The sequence below is a fragment of the Macadamia integrifolia genome, chromosome 5 (genome assembly GCF_013358625.1).
Source record: "Macadamia integrifolia cultivar HAES 741 chromosome 5, SCU_Mint_v3, whole genome shotgun sequence".
Classification (NCBI taxonomy): Eukaryota; Viridiplantae; Streptophyta; class Magnoliopsida; order Proteales; family Proteaceae; genus Macadamia; species Macadamia integrifolia.
In genome coordinates, this window is record NC_056561.1 from 3,088,662 (window position 1) to 3,111,405 (window position 22,744).

The following is a 22,744-nucleotide window of genomic DNA, read 5'->3' on the forward strand; positions in this document are numbered from 1 at the left end:
ATAGTGCATTATGGGTCGGAGTTACAGTTATATCGATCGGGTGCCTTTGCCCCTGTATTCCTTATACTCGCTCAGTGAGGCATTGGATGCGGCTCTCTAGGTCATCCCTTCTCTCCTCGGCTCGATGATCCAGGGAGCAATGCACCCTTTCAGCTCTTCTGGGGCTTCTTCCTCGGTCTTGGTGACCACCAGGCCGACCATGACCTCCATGGGGTGGACCTTACCGAGCTGTCCTCTAGGAGTTCTCGCGTTCTTCTCTATGCGGAAGTACGCCTCTAGTGAATCTTTGAGGCGATAGCTGGCGCCTTCCTGGCCAGGGTGGGGATCTACGGGCATCATGTGTCTCTAGACTCCGATGACATGCAGAACGACGAGCTCTCCCATTTTGGGCAGGAATGGGATCTTGCCAGCGCCCCTCGATAGGAGACTGGGGTGGTACCGAATGAATAGTGCGTGATGTTCTGGCCAACCCCCTCTTGGCTGTTGATAGAGGGGTGACACTGTTTTTAGGAGATTCATCGTTGGGTTGTCTGCCCGGAACAGGCCTGTGCAGCTAAGCTGAACCAGTCCATGGCACAGGAAGTGCCGAGCCGAACTGATGTATGAAGTTCCGCACCAGTGTGTTTGTCGCTAACACCTGCAGCTGTAGGCTCTGCATCTACTCTTCCATATTCGGGTGAGTTACTCGGGATGATGGGATATGGCGAGATAACTGAGGGTTTTGCTTGCATTGATCTCCCTCTCCCTGGGTAACTTGTGCATCAAGCCAGGCTTGCTGGGGCCCTTGTGGAGGGGTCTCCACTGGGACATTCTCCTGTTTTGCCATTGGAGGTGAATGAGGATGTCCAAGTGGTAAATCATGAGCGGACCTTACGTTGTTGTAGAAGAAACGACCTTCTCACTCCTTAATTTCATTGATTCAATGTAGATTTTTGTAACGTTTCTCACAGACATCGCCAATTTGATGTGACAAAAATTGACTGGATGATCTTCCCTGCAGTTTCTGGTGCTCCAGCCAACCTGCACAGAAGAGAGGATATGGGAGAGCCGGGCTGACCCGACAGGGAACTCTCCGATGCCTAAGTCAAATCTTTCCACAACAGATGCTTCACAGAGCTTTTTCAGTAAAATAAGTGATCGATCCCTTTTGAGGAAGGCTTACCTTGATATTTATAGACTGCTGATGGAGGAAAGATAGGAGACATTTGTGTATAGTCCTGTTAGGTGTAGAGTCCTCAAGGGTAATGGCTCTCCAATACTAGGAATATTCCAGATCCTAGGGTATACCAGAGGAATATTCCCCTCTTATCTTGGAAATGCCAACGCGTGAGGGGTAGATGTCTCTAGTGACGTGTAGTGGATAGAGTCATGTCCTTGTGAATAAAAATTACGTTCTTTGAATGTAGGAGTGGACAAGAGCACGTTTATGAGAACCTTGTTGTTGATGTCAAGCCGAGGTGACAGCACGGCCAAATGAGAAGCCAAGGTGACAGCTCGGGCTGATGGAGGGTCGAGGTGACAACACAACCTGATAGAGGACCAGGGTGGCAGCACGGCCTGATGGAATGCCGAGGACGCAGCTCGGGCTGATGAAGGGCCGAGATGGCAGCACGACTAGATAAGGTATCAGTGCAGAATTGGTCAGGACGCTCGTTGCCCGTGCCGTGGTTAGGGAGAAATGCCCTCACCAGGAGGCAAACAAAAAATTGAGCAAGAAAGTGGAGTGCGAGGAATCTCGCACTCTGGCATCATAGGGATCCCTCTCAGAATCCCCCTCCCCACTTCCCCCACTCCACCCAAAAAAAAAAAGAAAGAAAAAAGAAAAAGTGGGCAAAGAATCTCAATGATTCTTAGTCCAAATCATAATTAACAACAAACTTAAGTTTGCAAAAGTTTGCAATAAGGGCAACAGTTCTATAACTTGAAATTTTGTGAGAGGACAATAAATAACAACAATGATGATACAAATTCTAGCAACACTCAAAAGCTAGCTTATACCCAAAAAAACAGTTAGCATCCTGAATGCGGGCTGAGGTGAAGCAGGCATCAGTCCACAGAACTGCAGGGAAGATGTGTGCCTAGAAAAATTCAAGCCATCCTACTCAATGTTAATCCAGCCACAGGTACTGAGTCAGGCATAGAGAACTTCTAATTTTTGTGATAAGTCATCAACTGCTTCATCATTCTCGGCAATTGCTTCTTCCTGTAAAGAAAGTGAATGTATTAAGAACACCTAATAAAAGCATATCTAGGACTCCACTAGACCTATAGAAAACAATTTCATAGTTCATCAATCCCTATAATATTTCTCTGCCATAAATTACTGGTTTATAATACCACTTGCAGGGGCAGTTAAATACAGTTAACAATTAAAAATAGTGTACCAAGTGCATGAGGCTCCCACCAATGCGAGGTCTGAGGGGGATCATAAATTCATAATGTACGTAGCCTTGCCCCCACTTTGCAGCAAGGCTGTTTCCCAACTCAAACCTGCGACCATTAGGTCGCAATGGAACAACGTACCATTGTGCCGAGGCCCACCCACTTTAATCGTTAACTTTTAGTTGCAAATGCAGTCAAATACAGTTATGATTCTAGATGACAAATTGTTACTTTGATTACTTTTCATCCCATTCATGATGAAGTACACACATTGCCATCATGTAAGCAACCAAAAGTCAAGCTTTCCTCTTCATAGGAACTGTGCATGCATGATGAATTTCTTGCAACAACCAATATATCACCCACATGCAATGCGTGTAACATAACCTAGTTTGTAACTTCGTATGATGTTCAAACTGGGAAGTACACTGGAATTGGGCTACATCGACCACCAGCCATACATATCAATTCATTTGAATGAGATTATAAAATTATGCAAAAGGCAAGAGAAACCAAAGCAGCACACTTTACCTCGGTATCTTTTTTGCTTTTTACAACCACACACTTGGAGCCACTGATGCTAGCACTCTTCAACAGACTACGAGCACTATAGTTTGGTCTGCTGAGGCCATTCTGTGCAGCAGATGCATCCCCATTTGCATTTTCTGATCTCTCAGATTGCTGTGGGGGGCTTTGCGTACGAGCAACAGAAGCAGCAGTTCGCGTTTCGAAATTGTTATTTTGGTCAGAAGCCTCATCCTTAGGTGCGCAGACCCGCTCTCTGAGTAGAAAAGGAAGCAAAAGATAAACACAAGATTAAGTAAAAGAACAGGAGTAAAACCACAAATTATCACGACTTCTCACAGATTCTACCTAGGCAAGGATGCATGCTGCCTCTGAAGTGGAGTGCTTCTTTCCCCTTTACCATAATGCTCCTCAAGATGGGCAAATTGTCGCTTGAACCGATCAACTCCACTGGGTAACAAAAAGGTCAGATTAAGATAGTAGTTGATGATAATTTAGCACCCACATTATCGAGTGGAAGCCTGGAAGGGACTCGTTTTCACATGACTATTCTGAATCTCAATGTATTCATTAAGCTGCTGTGATTCCACCCCTAAAAGCTACATGATATTACGGCAATCCTGAAGTCCATATTAGATTTCCTCAAAAGTAAAGGTCAGGCAAAATCATTATATACTGGCTAAAAGTACAGTAATGATATGTGTTATCATTCAGTTCCATAGGAATTTATTTATTTGGATGAGTTATTCCAAAGGAATCTCAACAATGATAGATATATTGAGAACAATATCTAGTACTTCAATGAAAACTCAGACTGGATCATTAAGGTTCATCAATGCATTGACAGAAGGAATCTCAATATTGCCCTCTTCAATATTTGAAGAGGGCTATGGCCAATGTATTCATAATTATAGCAAGTATCTACATGTTTGGGTATTAATGTCACAAATATTGATAGGCAAAAGGTTGGTTCGACAGCCCACATAGGAAGGCCTTCCAATGTGGTCCACGTAATTGTGCCACGACGAAGAATGATGAGGCAATATCACTGTTGAATATACAGACAGGGCATGGTCTGGACTCTGGATCAACCATGTGTCAAAATTTAGATCCAAAATCAATCATATATCCCCATGTATTTGCAATTCCCTTGTATTTTCAGTTATCCATTTGTTTTCAACGATTGAAAGTTTCATTTTCTCATTGGAATACACATGGCAACTCTGCTTAGGTTGAAATTTGACATGTGAGCAGGGTCCAGGGCTCACCTGCCCAGAATCTGTGCAGCACATAAATTTGACATGTTGCATTTGAGCTTAAGGATGTGAATTTGAAACCGAAACCGAAACCGTGAAACCGTTTATTAAATGGTTCGACTTTGGTTTTAAAATTGAAACTGCAATTTGGTTTTGGTTTTAAAGTTTAAACCGTTGGTAAACCCATTTTAAATAAACCGTTAAACCGACTAACATATACATATAAGTTTAAGTCATTCATAGTTAAGTTTACATATATTTCAATAAAAAAAATTGTTTACATTAAACAACAATTAAAAAAAGCATATAACAATAAGAAATTCAATCCAATGTTACAATTTAATCCATTTCACCAAAACTTTTAAAGGTAAAGAAGTGGTTTGGATAAAAAATTAAAAAACATAAGAAAACCGTTTATAAATGGTTTTCGTTTTAATATATGAAACCGTTTATTAATTGATTTTGTTTTTTCATTTTACCTAAAAAATCTTGCTCCAAACTGTCCACACCGGAACCAAACCAAACTGATTAACACCTTTATTTTGAGTTATTATAGGGGAATCAGACAAAAAAAAATTTGAATTTGGCTCAATTAACCACCCATTTGGAATCAAGACATCGACGTAGTGCTATCCACCTATCAATAGTCTTAAACAAGGGTTCTGTAGGCACACATCCACATAAGTCTAGAGCTGCACATATTTTTGTCCCTTTCTAAGCGTCTCAAAAGTGTGTTCTGTAAGCACACATGCCTAAAAAGAGGCCTAGAGTTGCACACAAACAGAATGTGCTGCCTCTGAACTATTCTAGTTATGGGGCCCAATCCAACCAGTCACTTTCCAGATATCAGGGACATAAAGGAATGGGTCCCTGGCTTCCAAAGTGGGGAACTGGTAAACTCATTGAAAACACAGATAAAGCATGAAAGCAGGGAGATCACTTGCTATGATGGTAAGAATCTTGGGCTGCTCTCTGGAAGACACAGCTTTGAGACAGAAAGCACCCATTTTTGAAAAAAGGCAGAAGGTTAGGACCGACTCCAGTCAACCCCTCTACCCTGCGAAAGCAATACTTGCACCCAGTCAGGGCACTTCTACAGAAGGCATGAATCAATGCACAATTTAGCAACACCAGCTGTACTAAGAAATATGCATTATTCTTTTATATGGGGCACCCAATTTTCACTGAAATCCAGAGTGTTTCTTCTACAGACATTCTTGGCTCCTTCTCCATTGGTGTGTAAATAGGCAAGCCCACGAGAGGTTTCATGCTTTAGCGTATTCAAAATCACCAAAACCTGATCCCATGTCCACAGTTTGTTTTCACCCTAACACATTCAAACAACTTTTTCCTTTTGCAAACATACATTCAATCAGCTTTTATTTGAGACTTTCTGCCAATCTTTACATTTTGCATCTCTTTTGAAATTCATCAAGGTTTTCTTGGTTTTATAATCGTTGAAGCTATACTGTTTCCTACAAAAAAGTGAGTATCTTTGTTCCTTGTCCACTCTAAGATAATTTAAGAACACATTTGTCTTCCATTTTATGCTTGTGCTTTAGTCTTACCCATCTCTATTTTGCGCTGCCTTTAATAAGGTTAATTTACGCTGGCCTGCATGAAGAATGAAGTGATAACATAAAGGCATTTCAAGAGCTCTGTGATCTACTGTTTGCAAGTTTCATTTGATTTGAGAGGAAAATACAAAGTGCCATCTATGAACATTCTTGTTACAGTGTAATTTCTCAAGCAATGTTACCATGCATAAGGTCAGGGAGGGACAATGAACATCTTGGGGGATGCTATGTAATGCAAGAGTAGATTACAAGAAACTACCCCAACAATTTATAACCCCAAACAATACAAATAGGACCAGGAAACAAAGAAGTAAGACCATCAAATAAACCCCCAAGGATACAATACCCATATAGGAGCAAAACCAGCCCAAAACACAATCCGATAGGAGAGAGAAAGACCTGCTATAGAGCTGGAGAGAGAGAAGTGCGGCCAGGTCTGTAGGAGACCGATTGAGCTGCACTCTTGGGCGTAGATAGTCCCTAGGGAGGGTACAAAAACCCCCAAGGTTGAGAGAATTCTGACGGCTAGTTGTGAAGTTACAAGCTTTCTTGATTTTTTGACCTAGGAGAAATAATCGTAGGCTTCATGAGAGAGAATCAAATCTGGTTTGTAACTTGCAGATATGAACTTTTGAATACTCACAACAGTCGTATACTTCAACAGCAGTAACTTTAGGATGAAATAGAAAGCTTTAAACAAGAAGAAACAAAAGGAAAAGTGGAGGAGCGACTATCTTGGCCCGGGCTTCTCACCCACAGCTATCCCGGCCGTTCTAAGCAATTAACTGCAATTATTCTTTATTCAAATATCAAATTATGAGTACATAGGCTCCTCTATTTATAGAGGGCAGAATAGCAATCAAACTACTACTACGAGCTAGTTTCCCAATAGGGCTAGACACTCCTACTTCAACTAGGAGCTAGTTTCCCAACAGGACTAGACACTCCTACTACAACTAGGAATTCAAAATTGGACTATGAATAATAAACCTATGTGGAAAACAAAGAGTCCTAAGACAATTTGGACTCGACATACCACTTATTCAACTCGATGGGCCCAATGGCCCACTAATTAATTAAAAACAACTACTAATTATTCCCCCAGCCGATGGGCCCAATTGGCCCTTATTTGTACTTAGCCACTCAGGTGGACCAAGTAGGGGTTCGGCTGGCTTCTTGGCTGGACCCTAGCCACTCAGGTGGACTAAGGTTGGACCCTTCTTCCACTCATATTTCCTTCCATAATGTGGATCTACATCACTATGCTAGGCTTATCATGTTTTTTCTCTGAATTTTAGTTTTCAGTTACCCATATTACTTAGGAAATAATAAGACCTGAATCTTTTAACTAATTTGCAGTAGACACATAAAAAATTCAAAATGTTAATTAAAGGTGAAGCAATCTCTATAAGATTCACGGTAAGGCTATGACCCAGCATGAATAAAACACACTTCCACACTATGTTCTTGAAAAAAAAGCTTCTATAACACATGCCTCCCATTTAAAAAGAATTTAATGCATGGAACAAATCTCACTATTCAATAAGAAATCCACAATTTTGCATTACTCACCAGCTGCAATCATGATAAGGATTCAGTGACAGTTATCCCTAACAATCGAAGATGTTGATACAAGAGGTAATGTAGTACTTATATAAGGGTTAAACCAGTACTAAAACAGAATCGAAAATGGAGACATAAAATTCCAGATTTGGGAGAAATTTGATAGAATGAAATTGAACACTTATATCAAGCTACAAGTCAGGTTGAGTTCTCCTTTAAAGGGGTATAAACCTAGCTGAAAGTTCCAATAAGATCCAATGGCTAGATCAGAAAATAAGAAGGATTCCTATTGACACTAGGAAAGGGGAAAATTTGTCAAATTAGAACTCAAATTAATGACCAGATTACAGAATCATGAAGGCCAATTAAAACTTGATGTATGATATTAAAATCAGATAAAATAGATAAGAATGGTACCTTAATGAAGAACAATGGCACCTGGGCTTTCCATCGCAAAGTGTTGATTGGATTCACCACCAATCACACCTTAATTCCACAAGGAAAAGCATACCACAATAGGCAGCATGACAAAGATTCTCATTTATAAAAATCGTGTACAATGCTGAACCCCCTTACAAACTTATACAAAAGACTCAAAAACAAACTCAAACACTAAAAAGGAAAGGCCAAATCCAATCCTTAAGTAATTAGGTAACATAAACTGACTAGCAAACTGACTCAAAACAGGACTGGCTTAGGAGGCAACCTAATCCAGTCTAACTAAAACATTTGATTAAAAAAAGAAGAAGAAACAAGTAACTAACTAATCCCGTATGCCTACCATCTACCTATATTATAGGCCCATTAAAGTGCGCAATTACAATGAAAACACATTGGATCAAAGGCCCAACACATGCATAACCCAACCAAAGCTTATTTCCCCTAAAATGAGTTCACATCTATGATTTGTCTGCATTAGGAGGAACCAAGCAAGCAGGGATCTCAAGATCCAAGAACAGGAAAGAAACATGATTACCATAAGTGCTTTACTTATGGAAGTACAAATGATAGATGTTGAAATGCCACATGCTGTGATGTAGGGGAAAATAAGGGAGAAAAAAAAAAACATCTCTTGCAGTTCCTACCATACATGTTCATTCAGCACAAAGAAACAGTCCTACTATTCTGAAGTTCTCAAAAATTTTCTTGATTAGACACTGAAACTTGTATCTACCATGACACCGGTATTTGCTACATGGAGATAGAAGGTCATAGCTAGGGAATAAGGTGAGAAAATAATCCCACATCACATTCAGGACTCCAAGGAACTTTGAAATAACGGTTTAGAAGATTATGCAAACAAATGCAAGCAGCTCTATCCAAGCAGTGTACCATTACTGTCAACTCCTCTAACACTTGAACTGATATTCAGGGAACTCCAAAATTTATTTTTAATCTGGTATAATATCCTTAACCAAGGAGAGAATGATGCATATCCATGTGACAGATTCATAGTTGGAAGTCCTAGCAGACAAAGACAACAGAGAAGAAGGTCCCAGTGACTTGCAAGAAGCACAAGACGCTCCAAACTTTTAATGTTTCAACCCCATGTAAATAATCAGTTCTGTAAGTCGAAGTTGATTTTGTTGTTGTTACTTGGAGTGGTATTTTCTACACAGCAAATCTAAATATCTAGCATGAAGAAATGATCTAGTACTGCATCATAGACCAAAAACCATGGGAAACTCAGTTTATACATAAACAAATGGCTAACCTTGGGTACATGAAGCTAGTTTGGTCTGCACCTCGAAGGTATTCCTGCAGCATCTGGGGATGATACTCTAAAATCTGTTTACTTTTAAAAGAAAATCCATTATAAGCAACAGTTTGAGGGAAATATATTGTCCTCGCAATGGAAGTAACAATCAAGCAGTATGGTCTTACCTCTCGATATATCAATTCCCTTACATCGTCCTTTGTCAACTTTCTTCTTTCAAACTCAAACTCAAGTTTTGAAATCGGTTGTGTTGATGGCTCACGATCCACATTCGCTAAACCATGAAAATATGGATCTGCTAAAGCCTGCAAAAACAAGCAACACCAATATCAGGAAACAGGATAATTGGAATTTGATTAGACTACAGAAATATTCAGCATATCAACCATCCAAGTTACCAAATCTTACCTCTTCAGCAGTGGGGCGATCTTTAGGATCAAATGCAAGCAGATGCTCGAGTAAACGAAGAGCCAATGGATCTGCACCAGGGAACTTCTGTGACAAAGGAACTGGTGTTTTTTTCCGCATGCTACTTAAATATCTTTTAGCCTTTTCATTCCGAATCTGCAGACATGAAAGATCAGAAAATGATGAGCAAAATTGTATCAGAACAAGTTAGAAACAAAGCCAGAAAATTTTGATACGAGGAAAAATAGCAAGCCCCATTAATCAATACCCAAGACCAACATAATAAATGTAGAAGTAAATAAATATAAATATATATATATATATATAGATATAGGGAGAGGGTTGGGAATGCTAGCGGGATATTAGCAGTAGGATTTATTCATCCTAAATACAACCGTTGGATGGAGGTAACAAATTCAAACTCTCACTCCACCGCTGCTACACCTTTTCTCTCACCCTCTTTCACTCTCCCCGCCGCTGCAACTATGTTGTGCCGCTGTGAATTGATTTGTGGGCTTCAGTGGATTGGCTAGCCATGGTAGAAGCTGATCTCAGTGTGTAAGAGACGAGTCTTGGAGGAGAAAATACGGGAGAGAAGGAAGAAGAAGAAGAAAAAAAAGATTGTGTTTTAACGAAAGGCAAAAACGAAGACCCGAAGAGAAGAATTCTGTAAAGAAGATGAGATGGATGATTGGGGAATGAAGGAGAATTGGTTTGTTAAGTTAATAAATGAAGCAAAGGCGGATGATTGGAGATGCCTAGACTTCTTCCTCCTTTAATCAAAATGTGAGACTTGGGTGGACGGAGGCATCACAATTGGCAAAGAAGGGAAAGTACTGATCACAAATTTGGATTGGCAAGGTTTGCTCGTCTTTTATGTTTATGTTCCCCTTCTTCAAGTAGTGAAGAAGATAAGGATAGGCTTTTCCTATTAGGTCTGCAGAAGGTCGAATTCTCAGAATTTTTTTCCCTCTTTTAATTTTCAAACCCTAAATCTTATTTCTTCTTCTTCTCCAATTTCTGGTTTATTGTTCATGGGATCTGGTAGTGAAGGAGAACAAGTCATCCAGGAGAACACAACTTAGGCAGACTTCCCACCGCCGCAGCCGATAAACTGCAACCAGGGATCTCCGGTACCGGCATATCCAATGACGGAAGGGGAAAGGTAGAAGAAGCAGAGGAGGAAAAAAGACAGTGGGAGTGACGGTATTGATAGTGGTTTTGTAGGACAATGATTATAAACGGTTGAGATCTTTTATTCTTCATCTAACGGTCATTAAACTGCTAGTATACCCAATTTCATTACATCTCGCTAGCATTCATTTCTTTTTCCATATATATATATAATAAGGAGATATCTACAATATATATATATATAATAAGGAGAAATCTTGCAACAGCAATTACATAGAAGAAAAACTCAAGAGGAAACCCATAAAAGAACATAATTTCAAGGATTGTACAAATCAATTAAAGATCCAGACCTAACTGCTTCAAATTCTTGAAACGTTTTTCAGCACGCCTACTGGCACCAAAAAGAAAAATATACAAGTAAAATATAAAAGAGAACCAACCCTTGCAATAGATTCAGGAGGAGGCGTTCCAAGTAAATCAGTCATGAGATCCAATTGATGCACCACATTCTTCCCAGGAAACAGTGGTTTTCCCGTAAGCATTTCTGCAAATATGCATCCTATGCTCCAAATATCAATTGCAGGAGTGTACTGCAAAACACACAGCATTAGAACAGCATGACCAGAAACCTAATCCAAATCATCCATAATTTTTAGAACTCAAAAGTAAGTCCTACAAATAAGAGTCATCTTGAAAATGAAATCTTAATCGAATAACCAGAAAGAAATAAAGATGATATAAATGTGATTTTAGGACATATCATGCCATGACTGCAATGTTGTCAAATCATTCGAAAAAATATCAGGAGAATGATCTTCTACGCCGAAGTCATACATTAACTATAAGCTCAAAACAGAGGTTTTTCTTTTGTTGTGTCGATTTTCATGTATTTCAGACCCTTGGGAGATGGAAATATACAAGAGTAATACAACAAACAACCAAAATGGCATAAATTTCAGAAATTTTGGGGGGAGAAAGATATGCCTCCATCTCAAAAAAAAAAAAGGTATAAGCTCATCAGAGGAAGGGGCAAATTTCAGAAATTGGAATAGTTACTTTGGGAGAACCTGGATATATGCTCTTATTAGTAAATGATAGAAAAGAAAGGTAAAGAAAAACAGAGGCTTAATTAGGCCAGCATACTTTTAAAAACGACAACATTATATCTAGAGGATTATATATAATACGGGATTGGGGGCTAATGTAGAACAATGGACCAGCCACACCAGCCAGCCCATCGAGCTTGACCTGTCAAGCCTGTTACCCAATTGAGCCAGCTACTGGTCCACTTTTGTGGGCCAGGTTGAATCCCATTAGAGTGCTGGACAGTCATTGCATGGGGACTCAAGTTGCTTTAAATTAGTTTTTAAGATGCTTTAGGTTAGTTTCAATTTTGATAAAGATTGCTTCATGTAATAGTAGCTAATTTTAGGACTCGTTCTATTTTGTTAATTAGCTAGATTCAATTTCTTTTTCTTTTTCTTTTTCCAATCAATTTCAGTGAGTGTTCTATTCTAAAATTTATTGATCTATTGAAGACTGTTCAAAGAGGTGATTTAATTGCTGGACATCAGTGTATCAATCATAGTTGTCAAGGCGTCACATAGGCGACGACTAGGCGTTCAAGCGGCCTAGTGAGGGTCTAGGCAACTGTCGCCCTTACCGCAAAGCACAAAACTTATGTATGTCAGAAATCATTTAAGTAAATGTTTTTATATTTGCTATTTTATTTACTTAAGATATTATCCATAAATAAGAACATACCCCTATTTAAATCCAATAAAAATAGTTTAAAAATCAAATTCCAAAAGGATAAATAATTAAAATAGCTTGTTGGTCACCTGCTGCAAGGTGTTACTGTTAATTCTTTGTTGCTGGAACTTATGTATAAAGTACTATTGTTGGCTGTGAAAGATCCTATTGTAGATTAGGTTGCTAGATGTTTATCTAAAACAAAGCCCTACATTAGGGGCAGTTGACTGTTAAACATGGAGTACAATCAGCCACTACCCTTCCCATCAACAGTTTTATTTGACCTCAACTCATGATCTTTATTTTCTTAATAATGTTTTGTGTAAGCATTCCCAATGTAATGAAAGCCACACAAATGGTGGCCATTCTGAATCAAGGGATACCCTCAATGATTCTTGAATTTAAATAACAAGAGCAGCAAATGATAGAAAATATCACTAATTTATTGCTAGTTGAGAACATTCAAAAACTGACAAATACGCCCCCCCACCCCAGAAAAAAAGGAAGAGAGAAAATACTAAACTGTACAAAATCAGAAATGTCAATCAGCTTACTTTAGAGAAAAAAGAGCCACAGAGTTCAGGAGCACGATACCATCGGGTTGCCACATAATCCTTCAAAACCATAAAAATAATCAGCACATATTGGCTATGAATAATGCTACAACTACAGAACATGTAAATAAGGCATAAAAAATGGTTAACTACAACCCATTCCAGAGGCTGTTAAGATAAATGGTAAAATTCATGAAGTTATTCCAAAAGAGCTACATACAGTCCAGAAGATAGCTGATGGGGCATCATTGAATGACACACGAGCAAGCCCAAAATCACAGACCTTCAATTTGCAGTCCGCATTAGCAAGGATGTTTTTCGGTTTTAAATCTCGATGGAACACATTTGCTACAGGAGAAAAAGGAACACTTCAACAATGAAAACAAGGTTGTAAAAGCCAAAGGAGATACCACAACATCACAGCAAACCAATGACCTGTATGGATATATTTTAGGGCTCGTAGAAGTTGGTATAAGAAAAACTGATAATGTTCAGGTGTAAGATCATCATTTGCCTTAATTACTTGGTGAAGATCAGATTCCATCAACTCAAAAACAACATATATATCTTTAAATTCTCTTCGGGATGGAGGAAGCATTATATGCTTTATTTCTACAATATCTGGATGTCGAAGCAACCGAAGAAGCTTGATTTCTCTCAGAATACGTGTGGCGTCGGAAACATGCTCAAAAACATCATTGATCTTCTTAATTGCTACCCTCTCTCCTGTGTGAGCATCAATTGCAGACCCAACAACACCATAACTACCTTTCCCAACGACCTCTTGTATTTGGTATTGACTGGCCTCACCATACTCTGTGAAGAATTCGGTGTCAAGCATGCTCTGAGAAAACAAAATCATTATTAGTAATTATTAACTTACAAATAAGTAAATAAAGTCGCCACAAAACAAGGGAGGCAAAATCAGCAGGCCCAAATAACTTTCAAGGATCTATAGATTTTAAATCATCTGGCAAAACAAAGTATGATTTATGCCACTTGATCAGATTGAAATTTGAAACCCTAAACAAACAGCTACATGAGTGATGTAAAACGAAGACTTGAAAAGATTGTGTACGGAGTTTACAAAACATATTTTTTTAGCAGAAAATAAAATCATTTCTCTGAGTCCTCAAAAATTCAACTTGTTCCTGAAAAACTTTGCCAGGGATTCCTAAATTATGCCTACCCAGATGTCAAGCCAGATCCTAGAGTTTTTCATTCAACTGAATTTTTATTCAGCACATCAATCTACATCCTGATTGTTCTTCCAAATAGAATTTCAAATTCAGTTGGGACTCCAGGGGATCCAGTTGAAGGCTTACTGGTGCGAGCTTTGAAGGACCAACGACAGGAAAGTGATGAGAAATTTGTCAATCGAACAAAGTAAAAAAGAAGAGAAGCGACAGAATACACCACAAATAATAATTAGAATAACGAAACAAGAATAACCAAAGAGGGACCCTGTCGTTGCCCTGATGACTATTTGAACTCAGAAGAACAAACCGCTCAAATTACACATTTACAGTTTAACCAGAGTGGTTTGAGAGATCGGTAGCTCAGCCCAACCTCTCCCTCCACAAAAGATCCTTGATTTCGCAAGAACATAAACAGCATTAAAATTATCTCACCCTATTGTCGACCCCCGAAGAAAAATAAAGGAATGAACAACAACAGATCAAGAAAATCGAAAGAATGAAGATAAAAAGCGGAGAGAGCTCATTAAAGCGGACCTTATCATCTCAACTGATGAAGTCATAATTCATATTGAATGAACAGTGAAAAAAAAAGAAGGAAAATATTTTAAGAAATCAATTCAAGCCGACGGTCGAGACTGAACGAATCTTCGGCTTTTTTTTTTTTTTTCTTATCTGATGCCTAATAATTAATAAATCTCTGTTCTCAAAGGAAGGAAAAGACAGAAATCAATCCACAGATCTGAGAGAGAGGGAAATGGATGGAATGGAATTAAAAAATTATGGAAGGAGAAGGAATGGATCTGAAAACAGAAGTGTATAGGGAACCAAAACCAACCTTCTTTTGAGCATCCATGTTTGGAAATCTGGAAGTCCGCTTGGGGACTTTGATGAACTTCAAACCAGAGAAATCGTAGTCTTCAACGATCTTAAGCTCCCCAGCGTCGTCGTCCTCCTCCTGCTGCTGTCGTTGTTGTTGTTGATGATGATATGGATCGGATGATGATGATGATGTTGCTGTTATGGACGATGTGGATTCAAGTTGAGCGTGATCTTCGGCTAAGAAGACACGATGGTCGTTATCATTAAGTTTGCTACTGCTGTGGTTCTGAAGCTTATTGTTGTCATTACCGTTATTAGTAGTAGTAGAAACGGAAAAGTGCCGCTGGAACCAACGACGAAAGCCATCCGCTACAGCTCCTCCCCCCATATGCAGCTCCCGATCGACACTCCACGGCCTATCTCTCGCAGCATTGCCCGCTTTCCTCTCTCTCTCTGTCTCTCTTTCTCTCTCTGAACGAGAAGTGGTCTCGCTGTGGAACTGTGGCAGTGGTGACTATTTCAGAAAGAAACAGAGGGGGGAAGACTTAAAAGAGAGAGAGAAACAGGGAGACCAGAATCCATACCGCTGCTTTATTTCTCATGTTAATTTCGGGGACTGGGCCGATCATATCCTCTCAGTCCCAGCTGAACATCTATTTTTTATTATTTTAATTATTAAATCAATTTTTTAAGTAATTACTATGATTATAGGTGTGGACCCACACGCTTGGAGATGATTTCTTTAACATAGGATTTGAATCTGATGGGGTCCACTAAGTGTTGCCAGAAGAGATGACAACTTTTAACGTGTACTCAACTGAAAAAAAAAAATGGCAGCTGGAATGGACGATTAGCCAGTTCAGATCGGAATTGACCAAGTCGATCCTAATTTAGACCGATCCAGAATACTAGATTGGTTAATCTATACATTGGATTTATGGGGTTAGGGCATATTTTGATGGATCAGGGTCCTCTGATCCAACTATTGCATCTGGCGTTACATGATTTAGTGTGTAATCAATCAGTGTTCTGCATCAATCCAATAGACACTCTCATTCTGATTCTAATTCTGATTTTGACTGAGTCGTGACTAATTACAAGAGGGTATTATCAATATTAATTAAGAAAAGGAGGAAGAGCAGAAGAACGACACAACATCAGCACGGGTCAATAAGGAAGCAGACAAGAACATCTTCAAGACATGGCAAGGGGAGGGCATTACCATAATGGTCTTTTATGCCTACTCAATGTAGGCGCTGCCTGCACCAGACCAGCAGGATCTTTTACTCAAATAAAAAGATAAATGCTAGATATCCAACTGTCAAAATGCGATCAACGTTACATGTGGCACAAATATATGAATGATTTGCAGATGTTGTTATGGATTTATAAACATATACCAGTTCAAAGAATAAGCCAATATAGAATATATGTGATCCCAAATTTGACCCAGCGCTAAGCTATAGGATGTGCAAGTCAATGGTCAAATTTTGACTTAAAAGATGATGAAACAATCGATAATCAAAACAGTCTATCAAATTTAGATCTTGCCCAACAAAATATATGTTAGGACTATTAATAGTGTTGATCCCATTAAACCTCCATTTATGAATAACATATCATTTTATCTTATTTTATTTATTTATTTTTGTTACAACTTTTTTATTAGTGACTAGTCAAGTTTTTGCCATTGAAATCTAATCCTACTTGTTTAAGGGAAAAAATATCACATCCCATATTGGCTTAATGTATGTCCATCCATAGGTTTTCCTAGTTTATTTTTCTTTCTCCTCCCTTTCTATATGATACCATCCCATACATTGTTATTGGTGTGATGTTAAAGATTTTTCCTACACCAACAATGTGGAGAACCCTTCCCTTTTATCTAAATATAAGTTGGGAAAGAAATAAGCACACTGTCCTTGTGTGGTAAGCTAACGGGGGCACCAATAGAGTTGTGAAACGGGGTAGGGTCATTTCAAAGTGAAGAGAGAGAGAGAAAGAAAGTGCATTATAGCTTGCGGTACATAAGTATTGTGGCCAGCCTATTCGCATATAAGTTATCCAATGTGTATAGACTAAAGTTTTCTGAAGTTCATTTTTGTAATTATTTTCCTAATAAATTTATGATAGAAGGATCTATACGCTGCCACCTATATTGGTGTGTTACATGCCAAGTTAAGTGGGAAGCAAAGCAATATATAAATGTACTAAGAAGAAAGAAGGGATCCAATATTTCGAATGAGGGATAGATAGAGAGAGAGAGAGAGAGAGAACAATGATAGGAAACTTTTCCCTTATATCTATCCAACAACATGAGAGAACAAGCTATTGAAAGAAAATTCAGTCTTATTATAACTCTTAACCATCCAACTCCTTATCTTTTGAAGCAAGAAAGTCGATCCCATGACCTCTTGGTGGGGTGGAAGGGTCTTGATGATTAAAATGTGCTACTGTAAGTATACATTGTGTTTAGAGAATGTATGAACCACACCTCCATTGGTGTACATAGAATTTGACAACTTCTTTTAATTTTTCCTTGTCTTATTTTTTAAAAAAAATTCAAGATAGAGATACAAAAAGGTTTTTAAAAATAATTGAAAGAGATGTATCATTATCATTATCAAAATGTGTCATTATCATTTACATTTACATAAAATGACAGTAATACTTTTATAAGTAATAAATTTATATTATACTAAAAATACAAAAACACATAAAATTATAAATTATTTAACATCACGATAGGGCGTTAATAAGAAAACTCTATTATTTTATGAGTTCAGTAAAATTTTTGCCTACACCTTTCTAAAAGGGGAAACAAGAAAAAGATGAACACTTAAGCTTTATGTAAATCAAAAAGAAAAAGATGAATACCTATTAACTTTCAAAGGAAAAGCACTTTAGAACATGCTTTTACATATTGGTATCTTATTGATTGTATTGTATTAGTATTGGTTGAAATTGATCTCCAATCTGTGATCGTTTGAATTGATTACTCGTATCTTTTTAAAGGTAAAATAGAAGGTATACTTCTAAAAAAACCAAGGTAAAACCGACTGATACTGACTGGTCCAATCTAGATCAGTATCGGCCATACTGATACTGTCTCCTAAATCCATGCATTATAAAGAGAGAAAGAGAAACATTAAAGAAAAAACATGAAAGATGGCCGAAAACCTTAGAAATTCAAATGCGGTCATCCGAAAGAAATTTCTCCTCCTCTTCCGCCGTGGCCGGAAGAAAACTCAATCCCATCACTTTCGCCGTGGCTCGAAGAAATGTCAACTTTAGAAATTTCAAAAAGAAGATGATCAATGTTGATATTTCTTCCACATCTATCGTTTTCTTTTTCTTTTTCTCTTTGAAATTTCTAAAGTTGATTTTTTTTTTTTAATTATAAACATCACGACGATTCAGGGTAGGCGGGGTGGTGGTGGTGTGCTGTTTATAATCATTTGCGCTGCTGCCATGCCATAAGGCCGCAGATTATTGGACCACACGAGTATATGTGACATCACTTGGAAGCACGCAATTTAAGGTCTTTCTTGCGTTTGGCCATAAACTACTCTGGTGGGGTGAGGAAAGAAATAATAAAGAAGTAAAGCTCCTGGAAATATACTACCAAGGTGATGTCTACAATAGCAATTTAGGAGTATCAGGCTCTCTTCCACAGTTTCATGCAGGCTCACGTGGGCAAATAAAATTGTACAGATTCTTTTTTCTTTTTTTTTGGGTAGAAAAATTGTGCAGATTGCATGAATCCCATTTCTCTTTCTCCACTCCTCCTTTTCAAAAACACATCTTAATTCAACTTATTGGTGTTTCAATGAAGTGGATTTCAAATGTCAACCTCCAACTGCTCCTTTACATCATATGCATATTTTAATATTTCAGAATTGTTATTGTCAGAGTTTCACGTGAAAGTAATAATTTCATGTTAGACGTGAATAATTTGATATGAAAACTTATAAACAGTCCGACAACCTTTCCTAAATTAATTTTACGGATGAATTTTACTCAAGTTTTGACAGTAATTTGAAACCTTAAAATACATTAATACCTTAAAAGATTTTCTTGAAATCAACTTGTCCACAGACCTTTTAATCTTTCCATACGGATAAAATGATGTGGAATTCTATTGAATTAATAGTGATTTTCATGATATGTTATATGTCAAATCTGGTGGATCATCTCAGAATTTTCATGAACATTCTCCACTTGATTGGATCCCAAAGAGATTATTCTAAGTCATTCCAAATTTGCTGAATGAACTCTAATTTATGAAGGAAATGAAAAATCTAACGTTGTCTATAAGATCAGTTAACAAGCCTTTAAAGACCACAAAAATAAGAAATTACAGAAATAAATGCCATTCAAAATTTGAAGCTGAATCACAAAATTAAATGAAACTGGAAATCATTTTCTGGACTTTCCATGGTTGAAATTAACCTCTACAAAGGAGAAGATTATTGCCACCATGATGACCCCTGCCTTATGACAACTATCGATAGCAACAAATCCAGTCTTAATTGGAGCAACAGACCTCCTAGAACCACATGGCAAATAAAAACAGAATAAGGTGGTCTAGAGACACAGAGATGTCACCAAGGAAGACAGAAGGTTCATACAGGCAGGGAAGTGAGACCCACTGTATCAAGAAGATAGTACTTGTTGAGACCTCAATCTTTTCAAGTAAGAACAAACATCAAAAACATAATAAAAATGAAAATAACACAGATTTAGTGAGGTTTACATATCAATGTGATGTATTATGTTTTCAAGAAAATGATTTATTACGTTGGAAGAAAGATTACAATGAGGATCTCTCAAGAATATCTAAATTCGTGGCAAGAAACTCTTGTCTAGAAACCCTAAAATTAAAAACTCAAAATGTCACTTATTTGCACAAAAGACATCATAACATATAAATACTTCTCCAAGTCGAGTTGATTTATCGGGTCATACTGTAACTCGGGGGCTTCACCCCCTATCATGGATTTAGGGGACAGTATCAGTATCATCCAGATTGGATTGGATCAGATCGGCGAGTATCAGGCAGTTTTGCCTTTGCTTTTTTTGAAAAGTACAATTTTTTCCCTGAAAATATATGGGTAATCAATCTGGATTGATCAGGGATCAATGATCGGTCTTAGTCAATATTGATACGATACGCCTGATACTATACCAATACTTGAAACCATGCCCCCTATACAAGATCATTGGTGGGATCTGGGCTTCGACCCCCTACCATCATAGACCTTAGAAAAAAAAAAATTTTATTTGGGTCATTATCAAATTTTGTTGGAACAGGTTAATCTTTAAAATGTGTCAAGAATTCAAGACACACATAACATTCTTGATTGATAGAATGTAAGAGAAAATAAAGAATCGAATTCCTTATCTTGGAGCTTTCTGCTCATCTTAGCCGAAGAGCACAGAGCAGCTGATAAACAGAAGACTTGGAAGTGAAAACCAAATCAAAATTAAGGACTTGAAAATTGGTCTTTAAATGTGCAGATTGGGGGTAAAGGCGTAAATTCGTTAGTTACTAAGTAACGACCCGCACGGATTTGAAGGAAACGGATCCTTTTATTCGGGTTGACCCGATTCAAGCCGATCTAAGTCCTCTCTCCTCAGCTATTGCCAATCAACACACTCTCTTCTCTGCAACTCTAGGGTTTCGGCTTTACGAAAATTTGAATGAATTTGTTGAAGCCCCTACAGATTTCTTCGTAGCTTCTAGGGTTTTTGTTTGCTCTCATGGATCGGAATAAGAAGCGAGGGCTTCGTGATGATTCTTCTGCAAAACCAGAGTATAACAAGAAGCATCAATCCATCTCAACTCGAGATTCTCGGAGTGAAGTTCAAGAGCAGCAGCAAGAGAGTAAGCGTCCGACTTTCATATCGTATCTCGATAACCCCAATTTGCCTCCCAAAGTGAAAATTATCTGCGAAATCATTGCCAGCACACATTCCCTGCATATCGAGAAGGTCCTTGAAGACACCGGAATTAGAGTTACAACTGAAGATGTAGAAGAGGTTCTGAAGCATTCGTATAGTTTCCCTGCCCAGGCGGTGAAGTTCTTCCGATGGACCGGAAGACAGTTGAGCGATAAGCATAGTCCCTACTCGTGGAACTTGGTCGTCGACCTATTAGGGAAGAATTGTCTATTCGAAGCAATGTGGGATGCCATAAAGTCGATGAAGACGGAAGCTTTGCTGTCCTTGGCGACGTTCGCCTCTGTTTTTAGCAGTTATGTGGCCTCCGACCGTGTTGATGAGGCCATCATGACGTTCGAGGTCATGGATCAGTATGGAATTCCCCGGGACATTGTCGCATTGAATTCGCTGCTCAGCGCAATTTGCAGAGATGGGAAGACGGCGAGGGCGAAGCAGTTTTTGGACATTGCTAAGGGTAAGATTCGACCAGATGCAGATACTTATGCAATTTTACTTGAAGGTTGTGAGAATGAAGGCAATGCTGCTTACGCTCGGCTTACTTTTGGGGAGATGGTGATGGAAATTGGTTGGGACCCCCGGAATGTTCCAGCCTATGACTCGTTCTTGATTACATTGCTCAAGACTCATGACGGTATGCATGAAGCTATGAAGTTCTTTGATTCCATGATAGAGAAGAGGTGTTCCCCTGGTGTGAGATTCTTCAAGACAGCATTAGAGGATTGTGTCAAGACCAGCAATATTCGTAGTGCTTCTACCCTCTGGGATGCAATGATGGGGAGGAGTGGCTTCAGACCTGATACCGAAATGTACCATTTGATGATTACCCTGAACTGCCATCACAACAACTACGACATTGCTCAGCGATTCTTGGATGAAATGGTCTTCAATGGAGTGTTCCCAGATTCAAAGACATATAATCTCTTGTTTCAATTCTTGGTAAAGAGTAGGAAGCTAAGGGAAGCTTCAGCTGTATTCAATGAGATGGTTAAAAATGAGTGTATTCCCAGTGAGAGCAATTGCACCTCCGCCATTAGGATTTTCATGGATGTAGGTGATCCTCAAATGGCGATCAAGGTTTGGAAGTGCATGATTGAGAATGGAATGTCTGGTTTGGAGGACACTGGAAACTTCTTGATCGGGGCTCTCCGTGATCTTGATAGGCTTCCAGAAGCACGTAAATATGCAGAGGATATGATCGAAAGAGGGATCAAGTTGCAATCTTCTACATTGTCAAAGCTGAAAAATAGTCTTTCCAAAGCAAGGAAGTTGTATCAGTATGAAGAACTTTTAAGGAAGTGGAAGTTACATTAAGTAGGTGCGAATCAACTGCAATTTTGTAAGTTTAACAGAAGTTCTTCTTTTGCTATTTCCCTTTGACTGTTCCCTTCAATGTAAGCTTAGAATCATTTACTCTGGAAAATGTGTAGTATCTATATTATTGAATGGCCACCAGAGATGCCTTGTTATCATTGTCTCCCTTGTTTTTATCTTAGAGGTTACAAATACACCTTAGAGAGCTTCCTGTGCTTGAACTAATGGAACAAATAGAATCAGTTTTCTAGTCTGAGCATGATCCTGTCTTCAAAAACTACAGATATCAATTCAACAGTTTTGATTTGAAGATTTGGGATCTTTGCTTATCTTGTATTATTGGCTATGTGTTTTGAGCGAGGCTGAACTTGGTCCACATTACCAACAAATGACACTTTTTGGAGCTGATTGTTGATATGCATCGTTGTTGTCTTTACTTAACAGCTCGAGTTTTTAGGATAAGCAATTGTAAGATTGTATTAGATCAGGGAAGTCGAGTGTTCAATCTCTGGGAAGTGAAATGGGGTGCAGAATCATGTGTTGTACACACGCTTGATTACCATTTCTCACTCATTGCCGCGCA

The 22,744-nt window shown here is 38.5% G+C and overlaps 2 protein-coding genes across 2 annotated transcripts; one reads left to right on the forward strand and one right to left on the reverse strand.

Annotated features, from left to right (window-relative positions):
• Positions 1-1,878: 1,878 nt before the first annotated feature.
• Positions 1,879-15,483, reverse strand: LOC122079478 (mitogen-activated protein kinase 9-like). The gene is made up of 11 exons (XM_042645995.1): positions 14,903-15,483; positions 13,304-13,712; positions 13,089-13,216; positions 12,869-12,928; positions 11,003-11,152; positions 9,429-9,584; positions 9,188-9,325; positions 9,018-9,091; positions 3,256-3,357; positions 2,914-3,163; positions 1,879-2,203 (listed from the first exon to the last, which is right to left on the reverse strand). Exons 1-11 carry the CDS (start codon positions 15,272-15,274, stop codon positions 2,132-2,134), a joined length of 1,911 nt encoding a protein of 636 aa, XP_042501929.1. The 5' UTR covers positions 15,275-15,483; the 3' UTR covers positions 1,879-2,131.
• Positions 15,484-20,519: 5,036 nt separating this feature from the next.
• On the forward strand, positions 20,520-22,319 carry LOC122078278 (pentatricopeptide repeat-containing protein At1g77360, mitochondrial-like). The gene has a single exon (XM_042644194.1). The coding sequence runs from the start codon at positions 20,650-20,652 to the stop codon at positions 22,159-22,161; it is 1,512 nt and encodes a 503-aa protein (XP_042500128.1). The 5' UTR covers positions 20,520-20,649; the 3' UTR covers positions 22,162-22,319.
• Positions 22,320-22,744: the final 425 nt, after the last annotated feature.